The sequence below is a fragment of the Mesoplodon bidens genome (assembly GCF_964165515.1).
Source record: "Mesoplodon bidens genome assembly, chromosome: 14".
NCBI lineage: Eukaryota > Metazoa > Chordata > Mammalia > Artiodactyla > Ziphiidae > Mesoplodon > Mesoplodon bidens.
The window spans coordinates 62,338,111-62,364,546 of record NC_138170.1 but is presented as its reverse complement, the minus strand read 5'-3'; the positions used below and the strand labels follow the sequence as shown (position 1 = coordinate 62,364,546).

Sequence of the window (26,436 nt, the reverse complement as noted above, 5' to 3'; positions counted from 1 at the left end):
GCTGAAGGAAATCAAAGATGACACAAACAGATGGAAAGATATATGGTGTTCTTGGATTGGAAGAATTAATATTGTTAAAATGACCTTATTATCCAAGGCAATATACAGATTCAGTTCAATCCCTATCAAAATACCAATGGCATTTTTTTACAGAACTAAAACAAATAATTTAAAAATTTGTATGGAAACACAAAAGACTATTGGTGGGAATGTAAACTGGTACAGCCACTGTGGAAAACAGTAAGGAGGTTTCTCAAAAAATTAAAAATAGAACTACCGTATGACCCAGCAATTCTACTCCCGGGTATATATCCAAAAAAACACCCCAAAAACACTAATTAGAAAAGATACATGCACCCCAACGTGCATAGCAGCATTATTTACAATTGTCAAGATATGGAAGCAACCTAAGTATCCATCAACAGATGAATGGATAGAGAAGATGTGGTATATGTGTATGTGTGTATGTATATGCATATATATAGTGGAATATTACTCAGCCATAAAGAGGAATGAAATTTTGCCATTTTGCAACAACACAGATGGACTTGGAGGGCATTATGCTAAGTGAAATAAGTCAGACAGATAAAGATATGATATCACTTATATGTGGAATCTAAAAAATACAACAAACTAGTGAATATAACAAAAAAGGAGAAGACTCAGATATAGAGAACAAACTAGTGGTTACCAATGGGGAGAGAGAAGCGGGGAGGGGCAATATAAGGGTAGAGGATTAACAGGTATAAACTATTATGTATAAAATAAGCTACAAGGATATATTGTACAACATGGGGAATAAAGCCAATATTTTTAATAACTATAAATAGAGTATAACCTTTAAAAAATTGTGAATCACTATATTGTACACCTGTTAACATTAATATTATACACCAACTATACTTCAATTTAAAAAAGATTAGTTGACTGTAAAAAACATAAAAATAAGATATAAAATAATGGAAGGAACTTTTCACACTTTATGATGAAAATGTTCAAACAAGAAGTTGAAAGAATTGTATAGTGAATATCCATCTACTGCCAATTCAATTTTACCATTAATAATTTACTGTTTGCTTTTTCACATATCTATCCATTTATTCATTCCTCTATCCATCCATTGGTCCATATTTTTTTTCAGTATTAGTTGTAGACAGCAGTACACTCCATTCCTCAACATTTCATCATACATATCATTACTGGAGTTCAATATTTGTTTATGCAGAATTTATATTTTACACAAGAGAGATTAAATTTATACATTTGTTTTGCCAAAAGGAAAGGCTGTGATTCAAGAAAGATTAACAAAATTCATGGCTGATTGTTACTGGGTCATTAATGAAAATGAAAAGCTGTTTGAGAACCTCTTGATCCCCAAAAGTTGCCATATGGAGCAGACACACCCTCCCACAAAACAGCCTTTGAGGCACTGTCAAGTATTGACTTGGCCAAACCACCTGCCTCTCAGTAAATGTTAATTGGATTTGAATGTGAAAAAAATGAGACCCAGAAGCATAAGCTATTTGCCAGTAAGTGATAGAGCTGGTAGGAGAATAAATCACCTCTAATAGTTTCACATTGAGCATCACTCCCTGCCTGGAACAACTCTGCAGAGTAACAAGGGAACAGAGTGGATGATTTATAAGTAAAAACTGTAATACAGGCAATGCATTCTACATAGAATCATCCTGAGATTATTCAAGGGGAGCCAGTATTTGGACAATGGGAAAGGAAGTGAACTGTTCTCGCAAAATAGGATTCTTTATTCACATATTGAAAAAAATGCCTCTGTTCATAAATATTTATCCTCTGATATCCTCCAAAAGGAATTAAAACAGCTTATGATAAACAGCAAAAATAAAATAAAATGAAACAAGCATCAAAATATGACAGTTAGTAGAGTGAGGAAGAAGTTTAGACTTAGAAAGCTTTGAAATGTTGTAAATTGAATCAAATTCTGACATGTTAAATCTTGCCAGTTGGTTCAAGAATTGAAACTCAAGCTGAGATGATGTCTAGAAGATGTGTTCGTTCAAATGTTTGTTGTTGCTGAAGATATTTAAGATTCATTTGAAAACTGAAAAATTCAGTCAAATAGTCAGGCATTTGTCTACACAAAAAACAGACATTCTGATACTAGAAAAAAATTTTAAGTATTGATTGACTTTTTCAGTTTCCATTTTGATGTTATGACATCTGTCTATATCAATGGTTCTTAACTAGGAGCAGTTTTACCCTCCACAGGACATTGGGCGATGTCTGCCGGTTTGGGGCTGTCCCTATTGGGGGTGGGAGTGGAATGCTCCTAGCACCTCGTGGGTAGAGGCCAAAGATGCTGCTAAACATCCTACAATGCACAGGCTGGACCCTTGCAGCAAAGAATTATCTAGCTGAAGTATCAATCGTACCAAATTTGAGAAACCCTGATCTATATGAGTCAGTTACAAATCTTACTCTAACATGCCTTCCAAAAACTTTAGATTATTTACACATGACACTTCTTCTCCATAACTGCTGTTGAACAGTAAGTAGTGACAACCTAATACTCTTAATGAAATGCCACTGCATCATCACCAGGGCAAAAATAAGATGTAAAATGACTAGTCATTCAGAATAAAGTTCACGAAAAGCCAAGCTGAGTGGTTCACAACACAAGCTGACAGCACTCTTTGGTGTGCAAGAGCATCAAATGTTGTCAGGCAAGAATACAGATATTTACCTAACAGAGCAGTATTCCAAGGAATTAGGGCCTCGTTGTTTACTGGAGCAGGAAAAAGAATCACTAGATCCTAAGTCATGGGACAGTTCATCCTGGGACATCTCCCTCTGGGATTTGAGGAGTTCATTTCTCTCTTCCTTTTCTCCTTTTCAAAAACTCAGGAAGGAGATCTGAGGGTATTGGAAACAGGTAGATTAGATAAACTCCTGCTGCCAACCTGATGATTATATGCCTCTGATTGATGTTATTCTCCTTCCTCTTACGCTTACCAATTATATATACTCTACCTGTGTTTTCAACCATGTTCTCCTTCTTTCTTCATTCTTGTTACAACTGGCACCCATGCCCTCATCTTCAGTTATCTCTTCCTCCTTCTGAATCTATAACGTCTTCCTCTCTACTAGATCATCCCCATCAGCATCCCGGTATGTTCCAGCAACTCTCATCTTATAAAAAAAAAAACCCTGATCCCCACATCATCTGCCAATTTCTCTTCATTCTAATCCTAGACAAACCCAATAAACTCACATTCTACACAAGCTGTCTTTGTTTCTTTACCCCCCATTCACTCTTCAACTTACACCAGTGTGGCTTCTGCCAACAGCTCTGCTAAAGCTGCTCTTGTCAAGGTTACCAGTGATCTCCTTGTAGCAAAAATTTTAAAGCAGATAGTTTTCCATCCTTCTCCTATTTGACCGCCCAGTAACATTCAACATAGTTGATTGTTTTAACTTCCATGAGCATGTTCTTCTCTTGGCCTCATGGCACAAAATGATTTGTTTTCCTTCTACCCCTCTGACAACTACTCCTTAAGTTGCTTCCTGCTTTGCCTCTTCTCTCTGACCTTTAGATGTTAGAATGCCTGAGGCTTAAGCCCGGGCTCTTTCGTCCTTTCTCTTTATACTTTCTTCCTAAGGAATCTGAACCATTCTTATGGCTTAAATGCTATTCATATGGGGTTAACTCCCAATTTTAAATTCCATCTCAGAACTTTTCTTGGAGCTCCATATTTGTATAAATAATAGCTTCTTGAGACCTGCACACAGGAGTTTCACAGGCATGTTAACATTAAGGCATCTTAAGCATTGGATTTCTTCCAGTATACCTTCTCTCCATCCAGTCAACCTTCTCTAACTTGGCAAATGTAATTATGATCCAGCCAGTTTTTCAAGCCTTTCTTTCCCTCACATCTTTCTCTAAATTAATCTCTGGGTTTCAGCTCTTGGCTTAAGTATTATCTCTTCAAAGAGATCGTTCCTTACCACTCACCTAGAATAATCCCTCTTATTCTCTAGTTTACCATCTGGTTTGGATTTTCATTCATAGCTTTTATAACAATTTGTAATTATATACCAACTTGTCTGTCTATTTGTTTGACGTTGGTTTCCCTCAGTAAATTGTACACTCCACTGGACAGGGACCTGATCTGTTTTATTCGCCACTGGATACCCTGGCCCTGGCATAATGTCTGGAAGGTAGAGGTATGTGCTCAGTTGATATTTGTTGAGACAATAAAGGACTCGGGATTGGGATACTGAACATAAAACAGACTCTTTTTCTTTTCCTGAGAAGGTAAGAATCAGGTCCTTTGCTGTTAGAATTATATTTTTAATTAGATTAAAATATAGCATTTAAACATCACCCAGAGGGGGTAAAAAAGAGAAAAAAACAAGATATTTAATAAATGCCTGTTGATTGATGGATAGATTAACCAATTGAATATTTACTTAATTTCTTTGAATTCCCATTTATTTAGTTATAACATAGAAATAATACTATTAATTCTCTTTTCCAGAATTATTTTATAGGGCAAAGTTAGATTATTGCCCTTTAATCTCCTTTGAAGAAAGACATTAAACACGTACAAAGCCCCATTTGATATGGTGCAGAGATTACACATACTATCAATTTCTTTAGTCTGAGAACTGCACTGCACTAATGTCTGAACTCCTGTGGTTTGTGAGCCAACAAAATGTCATCGGTCTAAATCGTTATACGCCCTATTTGAAAGGACACCATTTGACAGTGTTTTTGTGAAGTGGCTAGAATTATATCATTGTCAATGCAGACTCAGAGCACTCCTCTCGGCTGCCCTGCCCTGTGGGAAGTGTCTTATGAAGCTGGTGGACCTCACAGAACAGTGCCTACCCCCCACTTCCCTGGCTGATGGCGTCTGACCAAGGTACTGAAGGGTAATGGAGGTGAACGAAGTGGTATGAAGGAAGCAACTTCACAGGGAGGAGTAGGGGTAGTATTTCTAGACCTTGACAGGGGCATAGATGCCTCTGCAAAAAGGAAACCTTATGTTTTTAAATTGGATATTAAGTCTAAGATGGCTCATGGACTCTTGGGAGGGTGTGAAAATTTCTGTATCTCACATTTTTGTGACTCTAAAAAGCTGGTGGTGAGAATCAGGAAATAATGTTGTGTTTCCTCTCCTTCCACATTAGGCAACTTCATCTGTTTTAAGATATAAAAAAATGACATCAAATGGTGCAACCTCAGGGAATACTGATTTTCCTGTGTCTTCTGAAATCCTCTAGGGCAATCATTCTCTGTGTGTTGGAGCAGTGGTTCTTTAACTTTTATTGATCACAGGCCCCTTTGAGACCCTCTCTCCAGAAAGAAGCTCACGGGCACAAAAACAAAATTCTGCATATGATGTCAGGGGCTCACGGGCACAAAAACAAAATTCTGCATATGATGTCAGGGGTTTTACAAATCTCTGATTCTTGGTTAAAAGCCTTGGTGTGGACTGAATTGTGTGCTCCCAAATTCATATGTTAAAGCTTTAACTCTCAATGTAACTGTATTTGGAGATAGGGCCTATTAAGGATGTAATTAAGGTTAAATGGGGCCTTAGGCATGGGGGCCTAATCCAATAGGGCTGTGTCCTTATAGGAAGAGACACCAGAGCTCTTGCTCTCCACCATGTGAGGACACAGCAAGAAGGCTGAAAGCCAGGAAGAGAGTCTCACCAGGTACTGAAATGGCAGCACCTTGATCTTGAACTTCCTAGCTTCTAGAACTATGAGAAATTTCTAAGCCACCCAGTCTGTGATATCTTGTCATAGCAGTAGGAGCAAACTAATACAAGTCTCTATCCTAGAAACTGCTCTTCCCCTCAAAGTAGCTATGTTTATGGTCACTGATTCATGAAGGAGTGGAGCTGGATGAGGGGCTCCCCAGTGAGCAAACTTTCTGTGTGTGGGAGAACTGCCCTGAGGGGTGTGTGGGAGCCTGGAAGCACAGGGACAAGATCAGCTGGCAGCACCAGGCCTGGCTCTCTGTCTGCCCTGGGCTTCATGAGTCCACACTACAGAGCAAAGTATGAAGGCCATGCAGAAGGATGATGTGCTCTTATGCTGGGCTTGGACATTTTCTATAGGTTCTCCTTCATTTCACTGGGCAGTTTGTCCATCTGAGCCCAGAAGCCTCCTTGAATTTCTTTCAAATATTTAATAAGAGGCAGGTATCCTCCTGAATATGATAATCCCTTTTTGTAAAGTAGAGAAATCTTTTCCCCCGGAGTTAAGATTGGAGCCACCTGAACCAAAAACAAATTGCTGGGAATGTGGGAAGTATTTGCTCCATCATTATCCCGCTTGAAAAAGCTGCTGCTGTCTGATGTGAGTGGAATTTGAGGACAAGGACAATGAGAGCTGCAATTCGTAGACTATTTGGTCCCAAACCTAGGAGAGCAGGGGCAGAGTCTCAAAGCCTGTAGCGGTGTTGAAGAAGTGAGTTTAGACTGGGGGAGTGGAGCATGTGCAGCTCTTTTCTAGAAGACTTAAAAAGAGAAGTCAAAGTTTGAGTGACCAAAGGTAACCAAGAAAATATGTGGGGTTCCACGTGATAAGAGTAAATGACTGGACAGGGTTTAGGATCCAAGCATCAGAGCCAGAGAGCCAGCTGTGCCAAGATGAATTTTGAGTTCCAAGGCTCTACCTTTTCAATTTCACCTTCACTACACATCTTTACTCATCTCAGAGGTACCCAAAACTGCTTCTGATGCCCAGCATCCACCAACCTGGGATTTAAAACCTCCATTATCATTTTAGACCCCTGAATACAAAAATTATTTTGACGAAGGGAGATGATTAGGTTGGAATAGTTTTTGCAAAATCAGAGTCAAATTCCCTTGAAATCAGACAGGTGAGCAGAAAGTCCACATCATCAATGCTGATTCATTTCTCCATATCTAAATGGCAAAAGAGCTGCTTTGTATCAGAAAACTCACACTTTCTTAAGCAGGTGCATTAGTTCAAAATCTGCCTCTGAAACATGCACTTTTTATGTCCCAGGGACCCCACCCAGTATGAGCCTGGATTCTATGGAAGCTCTACTGTGATGGCATATTTTCCTTTCTCCCATTAACTCACTGTTTAAACTTGGGCAAATTATGTTATCTTTTTGGTCCTGGGTTTCTCCTTTATAAAGCGAGGCTGTTAACCAGATAAACAAAAGGTCCCCTTGAAAAGTGGAAAAACATGTCTCTGTCTCTCCTGCACCACAAGCTGTTTTTCTATTAGAACTACAGAGTTTCTCTGAATAGACAAAAAAAGCTCCATCAGAAGACTTGAATGAGCAAAATGATGAAATCAGGTGTTTAGAGGCTAATCCTTGCAGCTGCACTGACTAGTAAATAACCCTCCCCTGATTGCTGGTTTCTTTCTTTAGAATCATAAACAACAACAAAGGAAGAATACCAGCTCAACTTGTATAGTCCCTAGTCATCCAAGTGACTCATTGTCTAAGTGCCGGAAATGATCTTGGGAATTATCCACAGGAAATTATCCTGAGAAGTCCATAGTACCTCTGAGTTACTTGAATCTGACAGGGAGGAATAAGCGGTCACTAATTGTAGTTAACAAATCCAAAGCAGCAGAGAGAGGAAGTGGGAGAGAGTGAAACTAGATACTTACTGTCCTGTGAGGAATCTGAAAATGTATTTGCCTCTAAGCATGAGTAGGTACATATTTTTTGTATAGCTATCCCAGTATACATTCTATTTTCCCATAATCTTTCCAGAATCTACAAAGTAAAGTGTTGAGAGGGCATTGGCGCCAAGTCCCATGCTCTTTGGGACTCGTTAGTGAACATCTGTTTTGTTAATTATGAGAACTTTTCTTTTTTCATTTCTTTTTTTTTTTTTTTTGGCTGTGCTGTGCAACTTGCAGGATCTTAGTTCCCCGACCAGGGATGGAACCAGGGCCCCCTGCAGTGGAAGCACGGAGTGCTAACCACTGAACCACCAGGGAATTCCCCAACAACTTTTCTGTAAAAGAAAAACATAGAAATCTGTGGAAATTGAAAAAGTTGGAGGTCATCTGGACATTTAAAGCATATTATAAGTGGAAATAAATAAGAATTTATTAGCCTGACCAGCCTTGACAAATGCTACAGAAATCCCCAAACTTACTTTCTTGCTTGGGCAAGGGTTTGTCTTGCAGTTTGAACCTACTTTTTGAATGGAAATAGGCCAGAAGGCATAGTAGTGGGCTTGTGACTCTTCCTTGTCTAATCCAAAAATAGGAACATTGTGAAGAGTCCTCCTTAGCATCTGTGATGTCACGGGGCAGCCTGGTGGGCCTGAGGTAGGGGCTTGCAAAGGCAAATGTTTGCAGGGCCAAGAAGATACTGGAATAAGTGATATGGATTAGGGACAAAAAGAATTCTCTTTGGGACAAGTGATATTTCACTTTCCTCTTAAGTGTACTAAAAAAGAAAAGGCACATAGTGGGATGATAAATGGCCATGACACTTGGCCTCAGATTGGGGAGCAACAGAGGGTAGTGGAGACTTTGGGGAATTGGGTTGCTACTCAGTTCCAAATACATGTTGCCTCGTGGGAATGCAGCCCTAAAGCCGGTAGATCTGATGTTTCCACAAGAATCTAGAAAACTGGATTGTTTTAAGTGGGAGTCTGGGTTTGTACATTTTTTGCAACTTTTGTGAGAGCCAATCCTGTGTGAGCCTAACAAAAAAGTACATCTATGAGTTAGATCTCTGTTTAGGAGGTCACTATTTTATAACCTGCAGATGCTGAGTGAGGAAGAACTTGTTAACATACACCATCTTCACTCTGGAGAAAAAGCTAACACTTGTGGTTTATTATTTGAATGTCTTTAAGTAGACTTTCTCAGATAAAGGGAAAAATGCAAAAGAGAAGGACATTTGAGAACAATGTTTATAATGTGTATACAGCCACTATAGTTTCATATTTAATTGCTGTAACATCAGAGCTAGAGTCCTTGGGTTATTACAGGAATCATGATTTTTGTTAAGACCCACAAGCATATCTATGTGGGATATTGCTGATGTCAAGCATGACATCTGTTCAGTCACCTTGGTGTGAATATGGTTCTCAATAAAAAAAACCCAAAAAACTCATTGGAAAGACTCAGGTTGTTCCATATTATAATGAAGATATGGAGGTTTGGATACATTATAAAACAGATGTTTGGCACTTTATAGACAACACATTATTGAATTTAAAACTCCTTATCCAAAATCAAAATTAGATTTTAGGAAAGAACCTATAATTACTGAAAAACAGAAACACTTTTACAAAACCTGGACTCCCTTCACATTACTTTAGATGCATGAAGGTACTATATTTTGGTCTTGAGCATTCTTTGATTTTTCAGTGAGATACTGCTTCAGATATTCCAGTACTTTTTGCTAGTCATTGATGTTTTTATCGTGGGTTTTTGCCTTTATCTCCCAAACCAAGTTTTACTACATTATTATGGAGTGGTAAGTTAATGATTGATTTAAACATTTTCTTTTGTATTTTTCTGTTTTTAAAATGCCTTAACTAATTTGTGTTGCATTTAGTAGTGAGGAAGTATCTTTTTACCACGTTCTTGGTGAATACCTTCAAGTTTTATGTGACTAATAGTTAAAGAGGGTCTAAGGTAAATAAATAAATACATGTCCAGTCTCCTGGACTAGAAATTAGAAGCAAAGAAGTCACTGAATATAAGATATTGTGGTGAGATAAAGACTGGCAAGGGTATAAAACTGTGTGAACATGTAGACTTGTGAAATCCCCACAAATTACCACAGAAGCCGATGAGGTTCTTGTTCTAATTTTAGCACCCAGCTCGGTTTCACTTACTATTTCAACTCTTCAACATCTTTCTTGTGACAAGTAGATCCATCAGCAAAACTTCTGGTGGAAATGTTTTTGTGTAATACCCACTCTCAAGAATTGTTTTTGAGGGTATTATTAACCTGACATTTATTTCCATTCTGCAGAAGAATGAATGCAATGTCAAGACTGGGATCCCATTCATGACTCATTGGTACACACGAGATACTGCTGGCATTTCTATATGTATTTACTGAACTCTCCTGGTCTCTTTGGGGGCATGTATGTGTCTTTGTATCCCCTTAAGTACATATCTTATGTGCTTGATTAATATTTCTTTAAAAAATAGACTGTAACTGACAATAAAAATATAATAGGTTGGGTTGTATGTCTAGAGACAACTAGGTCTATCCTTCCAAAATAATGAATATTAGAGTAGGTAGCTGATTACAGACTCTTCATTTTAAAAATTTTGGGGACTAAGGCACACTTGGTAGAAATGGAATTTAAACTAGTTCTCATTTCATTACTCAAATTTCCGGCCTATGCTGCCTTTCCCCCTTTTTTTCTTTCTCTCTCTCCCTTTCTCTTTTTTCTTTCTTCCTTCCTTCTTCTCTCCCTCCTCCCCTCCTTCCTTCCCTCCCTTCTTTCTTTCCTTCCTTTCTCTCTCCTTATCACTCTCTCTCTTGCAAAATTTGTATATATAGGTAAGACATATGTGACTTATGCGTTTGAGAGAGATGAAATATATAGGACTCATTTTATCCCATAAGTTGAAGGCACTTTTTGGTTACTTGCCAGGAAAATAATAAAAGTAGCTAACACTTATGAGAATATACTATGTGCCAGTGAATAAGCACTTTAATTGTATTAACCCATTTAATTCTCATAACAACCCTCCAACAGAGATACTGCTATTATCCTACCATATAGAGAAAGATACAGAGACAGAGTAAGATTAAGTAACTTGCCAAAGGGCACACAGCTAGAAAGCATAAGAGTTGAATTAGATCCCAATTGTCTGGCTCTAGAATCCAGGCTCTTAACCATTAAGCTATACTCAGAAATCATTAAATTAGTAAAATGTGTTAGCCTACACAGACTCCCCACAGGAAAAGGCTACATTGGATTATGTCACATAGACCATCACAGAAGACTTTTTTTTTTTTTTTTGCAGTACGTGGGCCTCTCACTGTTGTGGCCTCTTCCGTTGCGGAGCACAGGCTCCGGACGCGCAGGCTCAGCAGCCATGGCTCACGGGCCCAGCCGCTCCACGGCATGTGGGATCCTCCCGGAACGGGGCACGAACCCGTGTCCCCTGCATCAGCAGGTGGACTCTCAACCGCTGCGCCACCAGGGATGCCCCACAGAAGACTTTTTTATTGATTTTTATGGGAGTATGGTTGCTTTACAATGTTGGTTAATTTCTTGCTGTGCAGCACAATGAATCAGTCATACATACACATATATCCACTCTTTTTAAGATTTTGTTCCCATTTTGGTCACCACAAAGCACTGAGTAGAGTTCCCTGTGCTATACAGTAGGTTCTCATTAGTTATCCATTTTACACAGAGTAGTTCTGATCTTTAGAACATGGTAGTCTCTCTCCCTCTCTCTCCATGTTTGTTGAGTGAGTAAATAAACACATAGGTACTTTAAATTTAGTTTTAAAACCTCACCATTCTGTTGGCATTCCTGCTTTTCCACACCTATCTGCTTTTTTCAGTGTCATTTTCTTTGCAGCATTTTCTTTTCAGTGTTCTTTTCTCTGCTCAGTGCAACCTCACTCATGCTTCAAGGCACAGCTCAATTCTGTGAGTCAGAACTTGTTTTTACTTCTCTCATGACTCTTTCATAATGCCCTGTGTCATAATTTCTGTTCATGTGTGTCCCCTCTTTAGACCCTAAGGTCTCTGAGATCAAAATCTGTACCTGATATATACTTGTACCTCTGCCATGGTGTTAATCACACTGTCTGACACAGAAATAAGTATTTATTAAATAGATGAGAAAATGACTGGAAGAAGTATTTGGTGTATTTTTATTCTCTCTAACATAAATCTGTGCTACTACAAATCTGGAGGCATGTCTTGAAATTCCATTATGGGCATGTTAATATAAAAGAAGTAAATTCATTCAATAATCAAAAGAAAAAGTTTGAGACAAGAATAAGGTTAAAGATGAAAATTGGAGAAGAAACAAATTTGAAGTTTGAAGACCATGTTGGAAGAATCAGATGGCAGAGAAAGATAACCATATAAAGATAACAGACATACTTCAGTGTTGGGGGCTAGAAAGACAAGAGACAGGGTCTAGTTCTTAAGAAACTACTGGGGAGACAGAACCATTCAGTAACATAAATCATACAAAGCCTAAAGGAAGTCAATACGTTGAGCACAAAAGTCTGCCTGGAAGAATTGGGAGGGAGGAGGAGAATTCAAGTAGGCATTTGAGAAGTGAGTATGTGATTGCCATGCAGACATACTTGGGAAGGAGAGGCATTCTAAAAAAAAAGAAAGAATATGTGCAAAGCATGATGTCTTAGTTCAGCCTGCTATAACAACAGTATCATAGACTGGGTGGCTTAAAAAACAAACCACCTTCATGAGTTACTTACCTCCCAAAGACCCCATCTCCCAATAACATCACATTGGGGATTAGGGTTTCAACATATGAATTTGGGGGAGACTCAAACATTCAGTCCCTATCACATGGGCACTATAAAAAAGAAGTTCATTTTACAGCAAAAGGTAAAGCAAGAGTTAAGAAAGAAGAGTGAGGGTATGGGTGGACAGAGTGAGAGTCATTCATGAAAGGCTTTGTATGCCAAGCAAAGACTTTAGATTGAGTCGATAGGGGATGGTGGAAGAATTTTGGATAGGGGAGTTATGTGATCAATCCGATAATTTGGAAAGATTGATTTGGCATCAATAGAGAGGAGAGATAAACAGGAGGTAAGAGTCAATCTGGAAGCCTGACAACTAAGCATTGCAGTGGACCAGGGGAAAGGTAATGACAGCTTAAACCCAGGAGTGACAGTGGAGAGGAAAAGAAGTGGAGGTATATGAGAAACTGTCCAGGGATAGATAATCAGACTTGGACATGGAGGGATGATGAAAGAAGGTGCCAGAAAATCTGGGGTGAGTCCCAAGTTTCTGGCATGGAATATGGGAGAAAGGTTGAGCCATAAATCAAGGAAGGAAATATAGGAGATGTAGTGGTTTAGGAAAATGAAGAGGGCATATTTTTTAATTAATTAAAAAGTGGTATAATTCACATACCATTAGAATCTACATTTTTAAAGTGTATAGTTCAGTGATTTTGAGTATATTCACAGGTTGTACAACTATCATAACCCAATTCCAGAACATTTTCATCACCCCCAAAAAGAAACCCTGAACTCTTTGCAGTCACTCCCTATTCTTCCTTTCCCTCAGCCCCTGGCAACTGCTAGTGTATTTTCTGTCTCTACCTATTGGATTTACCTATTCTGGACATTTCATATAAATGGAATTTACAGTGTATGGCTTTCTGTGTCTGACTTTCTTAGCATAACTTTTAGAAGGTTTATCCTTATTTAAACATGTGTCAGTACTTCATTTCTTTCTATGGCTAAATAATATTCCATTGTATAGATATACCTCATTTTGTTTTTCCATCGATCAGTTCATGGAAATTTGGGTTGTTTCTACTTTTGGGCTATTATGAATATCAATGCTATGAATATTTGCGTACAAGTTTTTTGTGGACATAAGTTTTCAATTCTCTTGGGTATATACCTAGGAGTGAATTTGCTTGACCATATGGTAACTCTATGTTTAAGATTTGAGGAACTGCCAAACTGTTTCCCAAAGTGGCCGTCTCATTTTACATTTCCACTAGCAATACATGATGGTAAGATATGAAAACTTACCCCAACATTAAGTAAAACTTATCCAAAGTCACTCATTAGTAAAGAGCGGAGCTCAAACATGCCTCTCTCCAGAGCCCACTCTGTCCTCTACAGCACACCACACAGCGGGAGTCCAACACAGAGGTGGTGGTTGAATCTGTGGTTGTGGATGAGTTTACATGGAGAGTCTGAGGCAAAAGGAAAAGGCGTAGAGACCTGCGAGCCCTCAGCAGTAGGAGAAAGGTCTGCATATCAGACTGGAAACGTGTGACCTGAGGCACAGGAGGAAAATCAGGGAAGAGAAGATTCCAGGAAAACCATCCAAGGGGAGAATTTTAGGGAGGGTGTGGTCAAGAGGTAACACATGGCTGCTGAGGCTTAATCTAACTTCTGACAAAATGCAGTGACCTCTTCCAGAGTCTTTTTGGAGAGGTGTGCGGGTGCGGAGTGGAGGGAGAATTGATTTTGGTGGTCTGAAGAGGGGATGAAATAAGCCAATGCTACTTGGCTGTGAAGGATGGGAAGACAGGAGAGATGGCCAGTGGAGAGCTTGTGTTCTGTTTTTGCTTGAGGCCAGGAAAGACACCTCCTGTTTACTTAAACTGCTTGTTTTACAACTGTGTCAACAAAATCCTTGTTCCCATTTCTTTGCCCCCTCTAACTCTTTAACAGTGACTTTGTGAAAAGCTATTTTCCTCTCCCTCTATCTTTCTTTCTCCTCCTTTGCCTCTCTAGATCTAAAAATACCCATTAGTTTCATGTTTCTAGGAGTTACACAATTTCTGAAGGGTAATTTGGCATATAGGGAACCAGTGCTGTCAACCTCTGAACTTCTTGAGAATTCCAAAAGTTCTTTTCAGTATTTTTGACGGGTCTCCACTGACCTCCTTGTCCTCCGTCTGTAAATCTACTAGTAATCCATTTATAATATTGTTCTAATGGGGAAATATATTCTAAATTCTGAATAATGACTTTTCAAATATAGTTTGGGACATTTCGTAATTTTAGGGCTTCCTTTTTTTTGTTGTGTTAAATGCCCTTAAAACCTTTTCAAATGAAGTCTTTTTTTCGTTCTGATGTGGAAGGCAGAGTAATGTTATTTCTCTCATGTTAGGGATGATGAGAGTGAACCTTAGAGAAAGTAAGGTGAAATTAGTTAATGTCCTAAATGGGAGGAAGAGAGATATCACCATCTCCTGAGATTTGTTTTTCCTTTTAGAGAAAGGAAGAAACGTTTGCTGTAGGAGAAAAATCTGAAATAAAAGAGAATGACAGAGTCATTAAGTGGCGCCTTCTAATTATAGGCTTCAAGCTGTGTAAACTTAATTGAGAATACAGAAATAATTTAAAAAGCATTTTGGGGGGGTTACTATATTTTACTTTTAATTGGTTCCGATAAAAAGTGTGGCTCCAAATCCTTGATTCAGAAGTAATTTCAAACTAAGAATTTACTATACCATAAAAGAATGCTTTAAACATACTAGTTTCTGAACAAGAGCAAAATGTTTTCACTTAGATGATAACACTGTACGGTTTCACTGGACAAGGAGAAATTAATATTACATTTTCAAGTAGGTCAGTATCTATGTATACAGAAATTAGCATCAAAATGGCATAAGAAATCTAGTTTTTAAAGCCTATCAGTGTCAGTAGTAAAATTAGATAAAATAAATAATAAGGATGGTGATAATAAAGCATTGTACAGTCCCTATCTTTTTGTGGTGCATTCATTTACTTATGCCTTTTTTTTTAAGCCAAAAACAGTTCAGAACTCAATGCATACCTACCCAATCCCAATCATTTTACTCTCACCAGCTCTTATTCTAATATTGTCTTATGTGTGTTCTTATTCTTTTTTTACATGATGATAAGTTTTGATAGCAGATTGGTAATATCTATCCTATGCCCAATTCTAAAATCATGCTCAGATATTTCTAGCCACTTTGCTGTCTGACACCAGTGAATTTAGCTGGTATTTTCTGTTTTAGTTTTGTGACCCATAAAACTTAACACTCTCAGGTGTCTCCTCTTTGAGGAAGTCTTCCTAGATCTGTTTGGTTGAATTTGGTCCAACTCCTATGCTCCTACACCATCTTGGGCATGTGTCTCTGACACTGGACTTAACAGGCTCATTGTTTTATAATAACCAGTTTATAATGTGTCTCCCACACAGGGATTTGGGTCCTTGTGAATAGCTCTTTACGTCTTCAGCTCATAGCACAGTGCTGAACATTTAATAGGTATTCAATAATCATTGGCCTTTTAGCTCAATCAAACAAGCACCTTTCTCTGAGAGCATGGAGATACTTTTGAAAACAATCTTTCATTATGTTAGTGCTTCTTGCTGCATTCCTGTGTAGCAACTTAGAACTCAGGTTTTAAAATCCATTCCTGGTATCTTCAGAGACAGGCATCTTCCACTCCCAGCTCCAAGTGGTGATAGGTGAGCGAGAGATTTTGTCCTCCAGGCTGTGTCTTCTGTTCACATTCTCTTGCTTCTTAGAGGTTTTCTGGGTAGTGTCTTCATTCTCTTGGAGCCTCCTTTGTGTAGATTCTGTCCCCTGAGATTGTCATCTGGCCCCAGTGGGAGGATCCCGAGTTTTACTTAACCCATGCCAAGTACTGAGAATGTCCTCCTGCTCATGGTGGGTACATAGGCATGAGGATGCTAGTGCTGATACTAAGTACTAAATGGAAGTCAATAACTAGCTCAGAGCTCATCTCACAAGGCATCCTTTCATTTTTTTTTTTTTTGGTAACAATTAAATAGCAAAGTTTAGCTGCATTTTATTTATCGCTGGATTTCTGGGGTGGGGCCTAGCCTTCCAAAGTTCATTGGGTACAGTGCTCAGCACAGTGACTAGATAGGAGCACTCAATAAGATGACTTCCTCCTTCTCCTTCTCCTTCCTCATCATCACCATCATCATCATCATCATCATCAAACTCACTCTGAAGTAAATGAATAATCAAATGATAAGGGAATGTGACTTTATTTCAAGGCGTTTGGAACCAGGTCCTCCAAAGTATTAGTGCCACAAACAGGATTGTCATGAATATAATATTGGCATCTTCAGGAGAAGAAAATGTTGATCTTAAAAAAAACAAACAAATCTATTTTCCCAAAGTTTAAAATGTTAACTTCTGAGCTAAGCCTTTCCTAGTTATGGGCCTTATTTGGGGGATATTATTTACAATTTGAACACTGGAGTTGCCGTAGTAGCCATAACCCTTCCGTGTAGTTGAACGTGTCCATCTGGAAACCATCTGATTGCAAATGCCTCACATGTGTATATGTTGGTTCTCTTCCATGTTCGGCTACAGCCAAATGCCAGGGAAACACCTCCTTGGCTGGACTTTAGAATTCCATTGTATTTATTACTAGAGCTTCTTCAAGACTTTAATTTCTCATTCAACTCATGTCAGGTGGCTGTAAATGTGTTAGTTTGGTTGCCAATACTAAATACTGTTAACCAAGAAAAAAATAAATAAAATGCAGTTTAACCTTGTTACTTGTTACCAAAAAATGCAATAAGGCCTTATGAGATGCGCTCTGAGCTGGTTATTGACTTCTGTTCAGTGTCTGGTACCAGTTAGTCCCTGAATTGTCAGGCTTGCTGTACTAATGATGGTTATTCATTTGCAGACAATAGGGCCAGTGATAGAATGCCTAGAAGCTAAGCAAAGGGAATAGTAAACATTTGTTCTAAACAATGCCTAGAAATTGATCTAATAGGCAGCCTTAACAACAGCTAACATTTGTCTGGGTAGTGGAAAAAAATATAAATTTTTGGAGTCAGATGGGCCTAGCTTTGCAACTTAACTGGTAATATGATATGGACAAATAATTTAACCTCTCTAGGCCTCAATTTCCTCCTGTATGAAATGGTGAGACTAGCACTTAGCTTTCAGGGTGTTATAAGATTTATATAATAAACATAATATAGGTAATTAAAACATAATATAGGTAATTTCTCCAACATCATGTCTATCACATTATATGCCACCAACAAGTAATATTTGTAGAAATTATTGTTTTCTAAAAGCCAGGACAATGTTGATTATTAATGCTCCATTAATTTAGTAAAAGCTTTTTGTAAGAAAAATAAATAAACAACAAGAACTAACAATTTAAAACCCAGAAAAACCTCATTGTTACATTAATTACACCCATCTAAGGCAAGAATGAAAAAATTACTTTTAGATTTGAGAAATTCAGTATTACCCATGGCTATTCCCTCCTGTCAGCCTTAAATAAACTTCAGGGATATTGCTCCACTATCCATAAATGTGGGGTACTTTCTTCTATGGGTCACCATTATGGCCCATTTAGAATGTTTTAACTTTGCTGTAAGCACTGGGCTCATTTTCTAAGTTCATACTATCCCAGTTGCTTTGTGATAGAATCAACCTTGATAGTGCTGGCAATGAGACTGTGACAGAGCACGCTAGGAAAAGTAACTGATTGAAGGAAATAAAATAGAAAGATAAATTCAAAGAACTGAGAGGTGAAGTTGAAAGAAATGAGAAAGAAGATTAAAACAAGACCAGTGTAGAAGTACCCAAAGAATGCATAAAGAGTGAACAACAGTAATGTATCTTGTGATTTATGACCTTTTAAAAAGTAACAGGTCGCCTCCCTGGTGGCGCAGTGGTTGAGAGTCCGCCTGCCGATGCAGGGGATACGGGTTCGTGCCCCGGTCCGGGAGGATCCCATATGCCGTGGAGCGGCTGGGCCCGTGAGCCATGGCCGCTGGGCCTGTGCGTCCGGAGCCTGTGCTCCGCAACGGGAGAGGCCACAGCAGTGAGAGGCCCGCGTACCGCAAAAAAAAAAAAAAAAAAAAAAAAAGTAACAGGTAATGAGGGCATTGGAGACTGTGCATGGTGAGGCAGAGATCCAGGAATATTGGCTGGGAGGGTAGAGAACATGGGAATAGTGGCTGAGGTTGAAGTTGCCAGAATGAAATATTCTGGAGCAAGTCAAAGGATGGGAGGTAAATTATTTTTTTATTATAATTTCCCGTCCAATAATATCTTCTTCTTCCACATTTCAAGCAAAGCTAAGTGAGACTGGAGCAGAGACTCATGCCCTCATTTGGAAATCACCTAGAAAATGCCAACCATGCTTCAGCTCTGAGGTTCATACTTACAGAAACTTATATGACTAGACTCTAACAACAGAAACTCAGAATTGCCTGGTCCATACAGAAGAAACTTGCCATGTGGCTTGTTCCAGAAAAGTTACCTTAAATAATTTCAGAAACATGACACAAGTGAGTGATGTCACCCTAGGAATAAGGAACACTAAACTTCCTCTCAAAACACACTCCAGAAGAAGAGAAACATCAGCCTTCTACTCTGGATGGAAATAACCCCAATACTTCTGGTTTCTTTCTTCTGCTCTTCACATCTTTTGTTTATTTTCTCCTCTGGATAAATCTCAGATCTGTTTCCATCAGACCTTCCAGTGGATGACCTTATCTCCTTCTTTTTAGAGTAAATAGAAGTCACCAGACAGGAACTTCCTTGACTTCCTGCTATCAAAAGGATGAATATACCTGTATCTATACCCATTTTTTCCCTCTTTCATGCTGTTACATTGAAAGAGGTGACCCTCTGCTTTATCTAAGGTAAATCCCTCCACCTGTGCACGGTCTATCACTTCTGTCCTCCCAGAGACCTTGTTATATAAATTCTCTTTCTCCTGCCCCTTAAATTTCCCTTTCCACTGATTCTTAGCACTTAAACATGATCATGTAACAGATATCCAGAAGCTAACTCAACATTCCCCTTAAGAGGTCTCAGACATCTCTAACTAAACACATCCAAAAGTGAATTCATCCTTTGCTGCCCCCTCCATGAACTTAACTACCCCTACCCCCATCCCTCAATTTCTCAATCTCAGGGAAATGGCTCCGTCACCCAACCAAATGTCTAGCTGGAAATCTGGAAATTATCCCTGATTCCTCCTTTCTGCTGATTCCCCATAGCCAATAGATCAACAAATCTCATTGGACCTATCTTCAAAATATATTCTGTGACCAACCACTTCTCTCCATCTCCATTTCCACACACTGGTTTCTCTTGCATGGATGGTTATAATTGACCACCAACTGATTTCCCCACCATCAGTGTAGGTCTTTACTAATCTCTCCTCCATACTGCAGATGGAAGGATCTTTAAAAAATCCAAATATGATCATGCTGTTCTCCTACTCACCTTTAAAACAATGGTTTCTCATTGCCCTTCAGATAAAGTCCATACTCCTTAATATAGCTTACAATACTGTTCATGAGCTATTCCTACCGACCTTTTGGTCTCATCTCTTGTCTCATTCAATACTTCAGTCATTCTAAATGTCTTTTAACTTTTCTTGATTACCATCTTCTCACCCACACTTGGCCTAGCTAAAACTCCTCTGGCTCCTAGACTGTATTAGTGGCCTGCACCTTCATAGGATACTTTATGGTAATTACTTGTTTTATTCTGGGCTGGAATATAAGAGCAAGAATTGTGTTTGTCCTGCTCACCAATTTATCCTTCTCTTTGCTTGTCTGCAACTTCCTCTACCAGTCACTCTAGTAGCTTGCTTGATATCTGGTGTCTAATAGGTCCTCAGTAAGTATTTGTCAAATAAATTAACTGTCTTTCATAGTTTTGTCATTTCTCTTACTGAACTCAATAATCTTGATTCTCCTGTGGAGTCTCAGAGAATATAATGACAGCACTTTTAAAATCTCATGTCTGTGGTAAGAAAGGAAGATTAAGCTTGAGTGTTGCCAGAATAACAAACGCTATGACACCCTAGTTGTTAATCCTTAAAGTGTAAAGGTTTGTAATAATTACCACTCATTTTAACAAAGGATTTAGGCATTTGGAGAAACCCCATGTCTCCATATGAAGGTCATATGAATGTAAGAACATACACATGGTTATTTATCTCTACAGACAATATCTGCCATTAGGAGGGAAGAGTATTCAAGAGTTTTTGTTTGTTTTTTCTTACAATAGAGATAGTGCTATAGACAAGACTATCTTTGGAAGTTCTAATATGGCCAATATAATTTCAAAACTATTTCTTGAATAGATATAATATTTCACTTTATACATTGTGCAATTCTAGAGCCAGGAGCAAACTTTGCTGTTATTTTGGTGTGTTTCCTAGACACTGTCTGGGAATTTAGTCTACAACATCTCTGACAGTCAGTACCTTACTTTGGCTTGAGCACTTTTGGGAATGGGATTCCATTGCTGATGAGGTCACCTGCCCCACTACTAGATGCCCTAGTGTCACAGTATTTTTTCTCCTATTTCCTTCTCCCTTCTCTAAACTAACCTCTCTCTTTCTGTCACTTCTAAATGTTGATCTTCTACTTCACCTTAAGTCCTCAACTTAAAAGCCTTTAAATACTGGAAAGGAAGAAGAAGTGTGGACAAAGGGAGACACCTTCCCGAGCACCCAATGTTTTGCAGAATTGACAGTGGGTACATTTATGTTACCTCACTAACTTCTTAAACAATCTAGTAAAGTAAGTAGCGTTAATGGCATTTTACTCAAAGTAGTAAAATTCTCCCCATTTGTCTATCTAATGTTGAAATCCAATTTTTAAAAATTTCTATATGTTCTGAGTCAAGAACCTGGGATGTTAATTAAGATCTGTTCATGTATAGTTTCATGGAATTGGCTCCTTTTCACTATTTCTAACACTGAAAGCATAGTTCTTATTGTCCTAGGCAATCTCACAATGTTTTTGAGTCTTCACCAGTCATGTTAATGGTCTTTTTGCTGCATGAAGACATCATGGCCTTTGGAAATCACACCCAACAGAACTCTATTGCCCTTCTGAAGTGAGACCTTCTCTCTTAGAAATAATTCAAGCCCTGGGGAAATTTTGGCTTATTGCATCCTTTTCAGATTTGTGAGAAAATGTTTATGCTGAGGAGCAATAATTTTCAGTGCAGCCAGAGCATACCTATCAACACAAAAGCAACTCCTAAGCCATCAAGAGACTAAACAACCTGGACTAAAATAACATTGCCATTCTTGTTGAGACAGTCAGGAGTGATTTAGGGTCAGAGCTTGATGGTCACCACAACAAATTGTTTTAGAGATTTATTAACATTCCAAAGTCAGTGTTTAGAAATTCTTAATGAGTAATCCACCCATAGAAGTATATTTGGACTAAAATAGTATTTTACACTATGTGTATAAATTTTGGTTTGGTCACAGATCATTTTTAATAGGCTGAATGTTTTAAAAACAATTTGATCTTAAAAATATCATGGCACCAAATAACTACTTCAAATGTATTCTCTTTTTAACTAATTTTGTGGGTGACTTTAAACAAAAACCTCTTATAATTGAAGGGTTTTGGAAATGCTTTAAAACAATGTGGATTATTTAGTGTTTCTATTATTTAACTCTGGGGATTTCTTTCTGTTCTTTTATCAGGTTCTCCAAAGTACTTATTATTCGAGTTGGGTAAACTAGTTCAGCAGACTGAGTCCCCAATGCATTTTCCAGTGTTGATAACTGCTCTTAAAATACTTTCAGACCTGGATATCTACCTGTGTGAGACCAGTAAGTAAGTATTTCTTTAAACTATTTTAGATTATATAAGAAACTCACCAAAATAATTATGCCAGAAAAACTAAAAGAAACATGTCATGGTATTAACAAGAGTCCTTTGGATGATGAGATTATGGGTAATTTTTTTTCTTTCCTTTTTCATTACTGTTGTATTTTAAATGATGAATGTATATTGCCTTTGCAATAAAGAAGCTTTACTTTTGAAAAAGCAGTTGTAGATACAATAATATCCACACATATGAAATGAGATCTCAGGTACATATGCAGGTGACAGAATGCTAAGCAGAGACACAGACACATCTACTGATTGAAGAAACAGATTGCAACTGGAGAGGCCCACTTGGCTCTCAGGTACTGGCTTCTTTACAGATTACAAATATAACTCCAAATATGGTGACAGGTCTTTGGTGTCAGGTTATTTCTAACCTCTTGTGGAAAGTCAATATCTTCCCAAAACAAATTAGCTGAATAATTTTGGGTTTGACCTGAGAATTAGTTTAGTTACTCTAGGTTGTTTGGTTCTAAGTAATACATTTACTACTCAGTAACAAGAATTAACAAGATAAAAAAATGCCTGTTTATACAGGAAGGTAATCAAACCTGTCAATTGTCCATTGTTGACTCCCATCTGCTTACTTGTAATTCTTGGGATTGACAGAATTTACGTTAAGGAAATCAGAGAAATGCTGCCCCAAAATGTCCTGGAAGAGGTACCAAGTTCTTATTATGAATAGAGTATAGGCAGATCCTATCACATCTAGAAGGCTAGCAGAAAGTCTAGAAAACTTCTGTCCCAGTGATGTTTACTAAAAGCTAGTTTAAATAAGTAAAACAAACTAAAAAACAATCCCTTAAAATGTTATAGTATCCACTCATACAAATATATACATATTCAAAGACAAACTTTTTACCATTTTTATTTTATTCTTTCTTTATCCATCCATCCACTCATTCATGAGTTTAGCAAATTCTTTTTTGGGTATCTTCTATATGAGAGGTAAAAATCTTAGCAGTTGGGCAGTACACCAGGGAACTAACACAAAAATTCCTGCATTCATGGGGCTTACGTTCTTAGTGCTAGAAAGATTAAAAAGTAAATAAACAAGTAAAATATAGAGTATGTCAGATGGGAATATGTGTTATGAGGAAAAATAAATCCAGTAAGAGAGGTAGGGCATGCCAATTGGGAGGTGGGCTTGGAGGGAGAGTGTTTTTTTAAATTATGGTGGTCGGGAAAGGCCTTACCAATAAGGTGACTTGGTTAAGAGATGTAAGAGTTGGTTCTAGACAGCTTTAATAGTCCCCTTCCAGAAGTGGGACAGCATTGACCCAGTGTTTCCGTTATTTTTATGACACATGAAATAATACTCCTTTTGATTCTCTAAGAGTAGTACCTTTAGCACAAGAGTATGTTTGCACCTGATTTATACAGCTGTTGGACAGACTCATTCAGATGTCACTCTTCAGTAGTACCACTAAACTAATACAGCCACACATATGGGCCTTAGTTTTTTTTTCTATTCATTCACGTGTTTGCCTTCTGAAGTTGACTATGAGCCCATTGAAGGCAGGGGTGAGACAATGATATGTTCGTCTTGGCAGCCTCAATGCCTTGTCTAGTGCCTAGCAATTGTCAGGTGCTCCATGACTACCAGTTGAACAAATTAACTTTGAGAGTAAAATCGACATTGACTTTAAACTGTTCAAGAGTGAATTCCCAATGGCCACGTTTACCTCCTAAACTATCCACAGTGGGTAACTGTCTTACATCATGATGACCTCTCAATTTCTCTAAGCCTTATATGGAGCTGGCATCAAGGACTTGCTCTGTAAAATAAAATGATGGTATGTTTCCAACAGGGATACTTTCGGTATAAGCATCTCTTAGAGGTTGTTCCTAATCCCACTTTCCCCATGACAGTGCTATAAAATGGGACAGCTGTCATGCCCACATTTTTCTACTACCTCTGTGACAGATAATCTGGTTTATATCCTTTCTCTGAGATGGTGTGGAGTGCCATTTTTCACACAAGATTAGGGGGCAAAATTATGACAGCCTTATGATATCCCCACTTGGGAGAGCAATAAAAGGGAAAAAGGGAAGCCCAAAACTTTATTTTATAATGGAGTCCTGATTCAAGGCCATAATAATTGTATGGTTTTCGACTAGTTGCTAAATCTGTGTGAATCCCATGACCTTGTCTGTAAACTGGAAATAATAAACTACCTTACAGTATCTTTATGAAGATCAAGTTGTATAATATATGCAAAGCATTTGGTGTAGTGCCTGGTACATAATGTGGATGTTCAATAGATTATTGTTAATATTTTACTACTATTAATAATACTGTTACTATTAGAGAAGTTATGCAAATAAGATTTTTTTTTTACCAGTTGTTGAACATTTACATGATCCCTGAGGATAACGCTCATCAATATATTTGCTCTTTAAACTTATCTCCCTCTATATACTTGTAATAATATTAAACCAAGTAACGTTTATAACAATGTACTCTTGAATGTCTTTATCACTTAAGAATATGAAGTGTAACATGTTGTATCAAAAAAATTCTTCAGGGCTTCCCTGGTGGCACAGTGGTTGAGATTCCGCCTGCCGATGCAGGGGACACGGGTTCGTGCCCCGGTCCGGAAAGATCCCACATGCCGTGGAGCGGCTGGGCCCGTGAGCCATGGCCGCTGAGCCTGCGCGTCCGGAGCCTGTGCTCCGCAACGGGAGAGGCCACAACAGTGAGAGGCCCACGTACCGCCAAAAAAAAAAAAAAAATTTTTTTTTCAGCTGCTAAATGGGATGGTATTTAATAGGGAACATTTCCGTGGTTTCAGAGCATCATACATGCTAAGGAACAGATTCGTAGGCATTTTGCGATCATGGTGGTTCACACAATCTCTGTCACTTTGATGCTTTTCTTGCAGAAATATAGTCAGTGGTCATTATCTTTTCAGGTAGGAAAGGCATGCTTTAATGGATGGCAGAACTCTAGTCTGATATTTTTTTCTTCTTGTTTCTTTAGAGTCTTGAGACTCTAGGACAGAGACCACCACTAGGCACAAACATCACCTGCTTGCATGATCATGGAGATGGTCTACATGATGTTGAAAATGCCCCTAGTTTTTTGACAACGGCTAAATAACCATGGGGTCAAGTGGACTTGGGAAAGCGGCAACATTAGATGAACTGCTGAGCACTTGCATTGAGATGTTTGGTATGAGCCTTTTCTCCCTTCTGTACATCTTGCTACTCTTACTTCCCCCTGTTCAGATGTAGGTGTGGCTGTGGAACAGAATTCAATCTCCATACCTTGGTATTTAAGGCCTTTTTGATTGACCCCAATCTGTCTCCCCCGTATCACTGCCCTCTGCATTTCCTTCCCTTTACTGCCCACAGCTGATACCCCAGCCATACTATTCACTTAATGTTTCTGGAACATTCCCTGCATCTTTCTACCTCAATGCCTTTATCATATTACTTCACTGCAATTCTACTTCAGAGCTCATTTCAGATGTCACCCTAGATGTTCATAATATCATTCCTAATCTCCCCTGTCAGGAATGCTGATTGCTTCCTCCACTCTCCCACAGCCCTTTATGACTTTCTTATGGTACGTGGTATATGCTGCTGTGATAATTTCTTGGTCTTTTGGCTTAGACAAGAGTGAGTTGCCCAGAATGCTCCTGCATTCTGTCTTTGTGTATATGTCTTGTATCTCCTACTAGGTTGTATACTTTACAGCTATATGCCTTTTATGTTGTTCATCTACCTCAGCATTTTGGATTATTCCTTTTACAAACAGAGTCACAAAGGAGTTGTTTGTTGAACTGACTGTTATAGGAAGAGTTAAACCAGACAGAGAAGGGTTGCCAGATAAAATACAGGATGCTCAGTTAAATCTGAATTGCAGATGAGCCACATTTTTAGTATAAGTATGTCCTAAATAGTGCATGGGACATACGTATACTAAAAAATTATTTGTGGTTTACTTAATTCAAATTTAACTGTGTTGTGTATTTTTATTTGTGAAATTTGGCAACCTTACATCAGAGGAAGGGTGAGACCTACCCACTTAATTTGCAAGGAAATACCAGCAGAAGTAGGAGGAAAATGATAATTGGGTCTACAA

The 26,436-nt window shown here is 38.4% G+C and overlaps 1 protein-coding gene across 1 annotated transcript in view; it reads left to right on the top strand.

Annotated features, from left to right (window-relative positions):
- Nucleotides 1-26,436, top strand: part of RASGRP3 (RAS guanyl releasing protein 3) — a 75,849-nt gene that overhangs the window by 10,285 nt on the left and 39,128 nt on the right. The window contains exons 2-3 of the mRNA XM_081254162.1: nucleotides 22,160-22,292; nucleotides 25,330-25,521. Of these exons, the coding sequence (XP_081110288.1) occupies nucleotides 25,452-25,521 (70 nt within the window). The 5' untranslated portion in view covers nucleotides 22,160-22,292; nucleotides 25,330-25,451. The remainder of the gene's footprint in view (nucleotides 1-22,159; nucleotides 22,293-25,329; nucleotides 25,522-26,436) is intronic.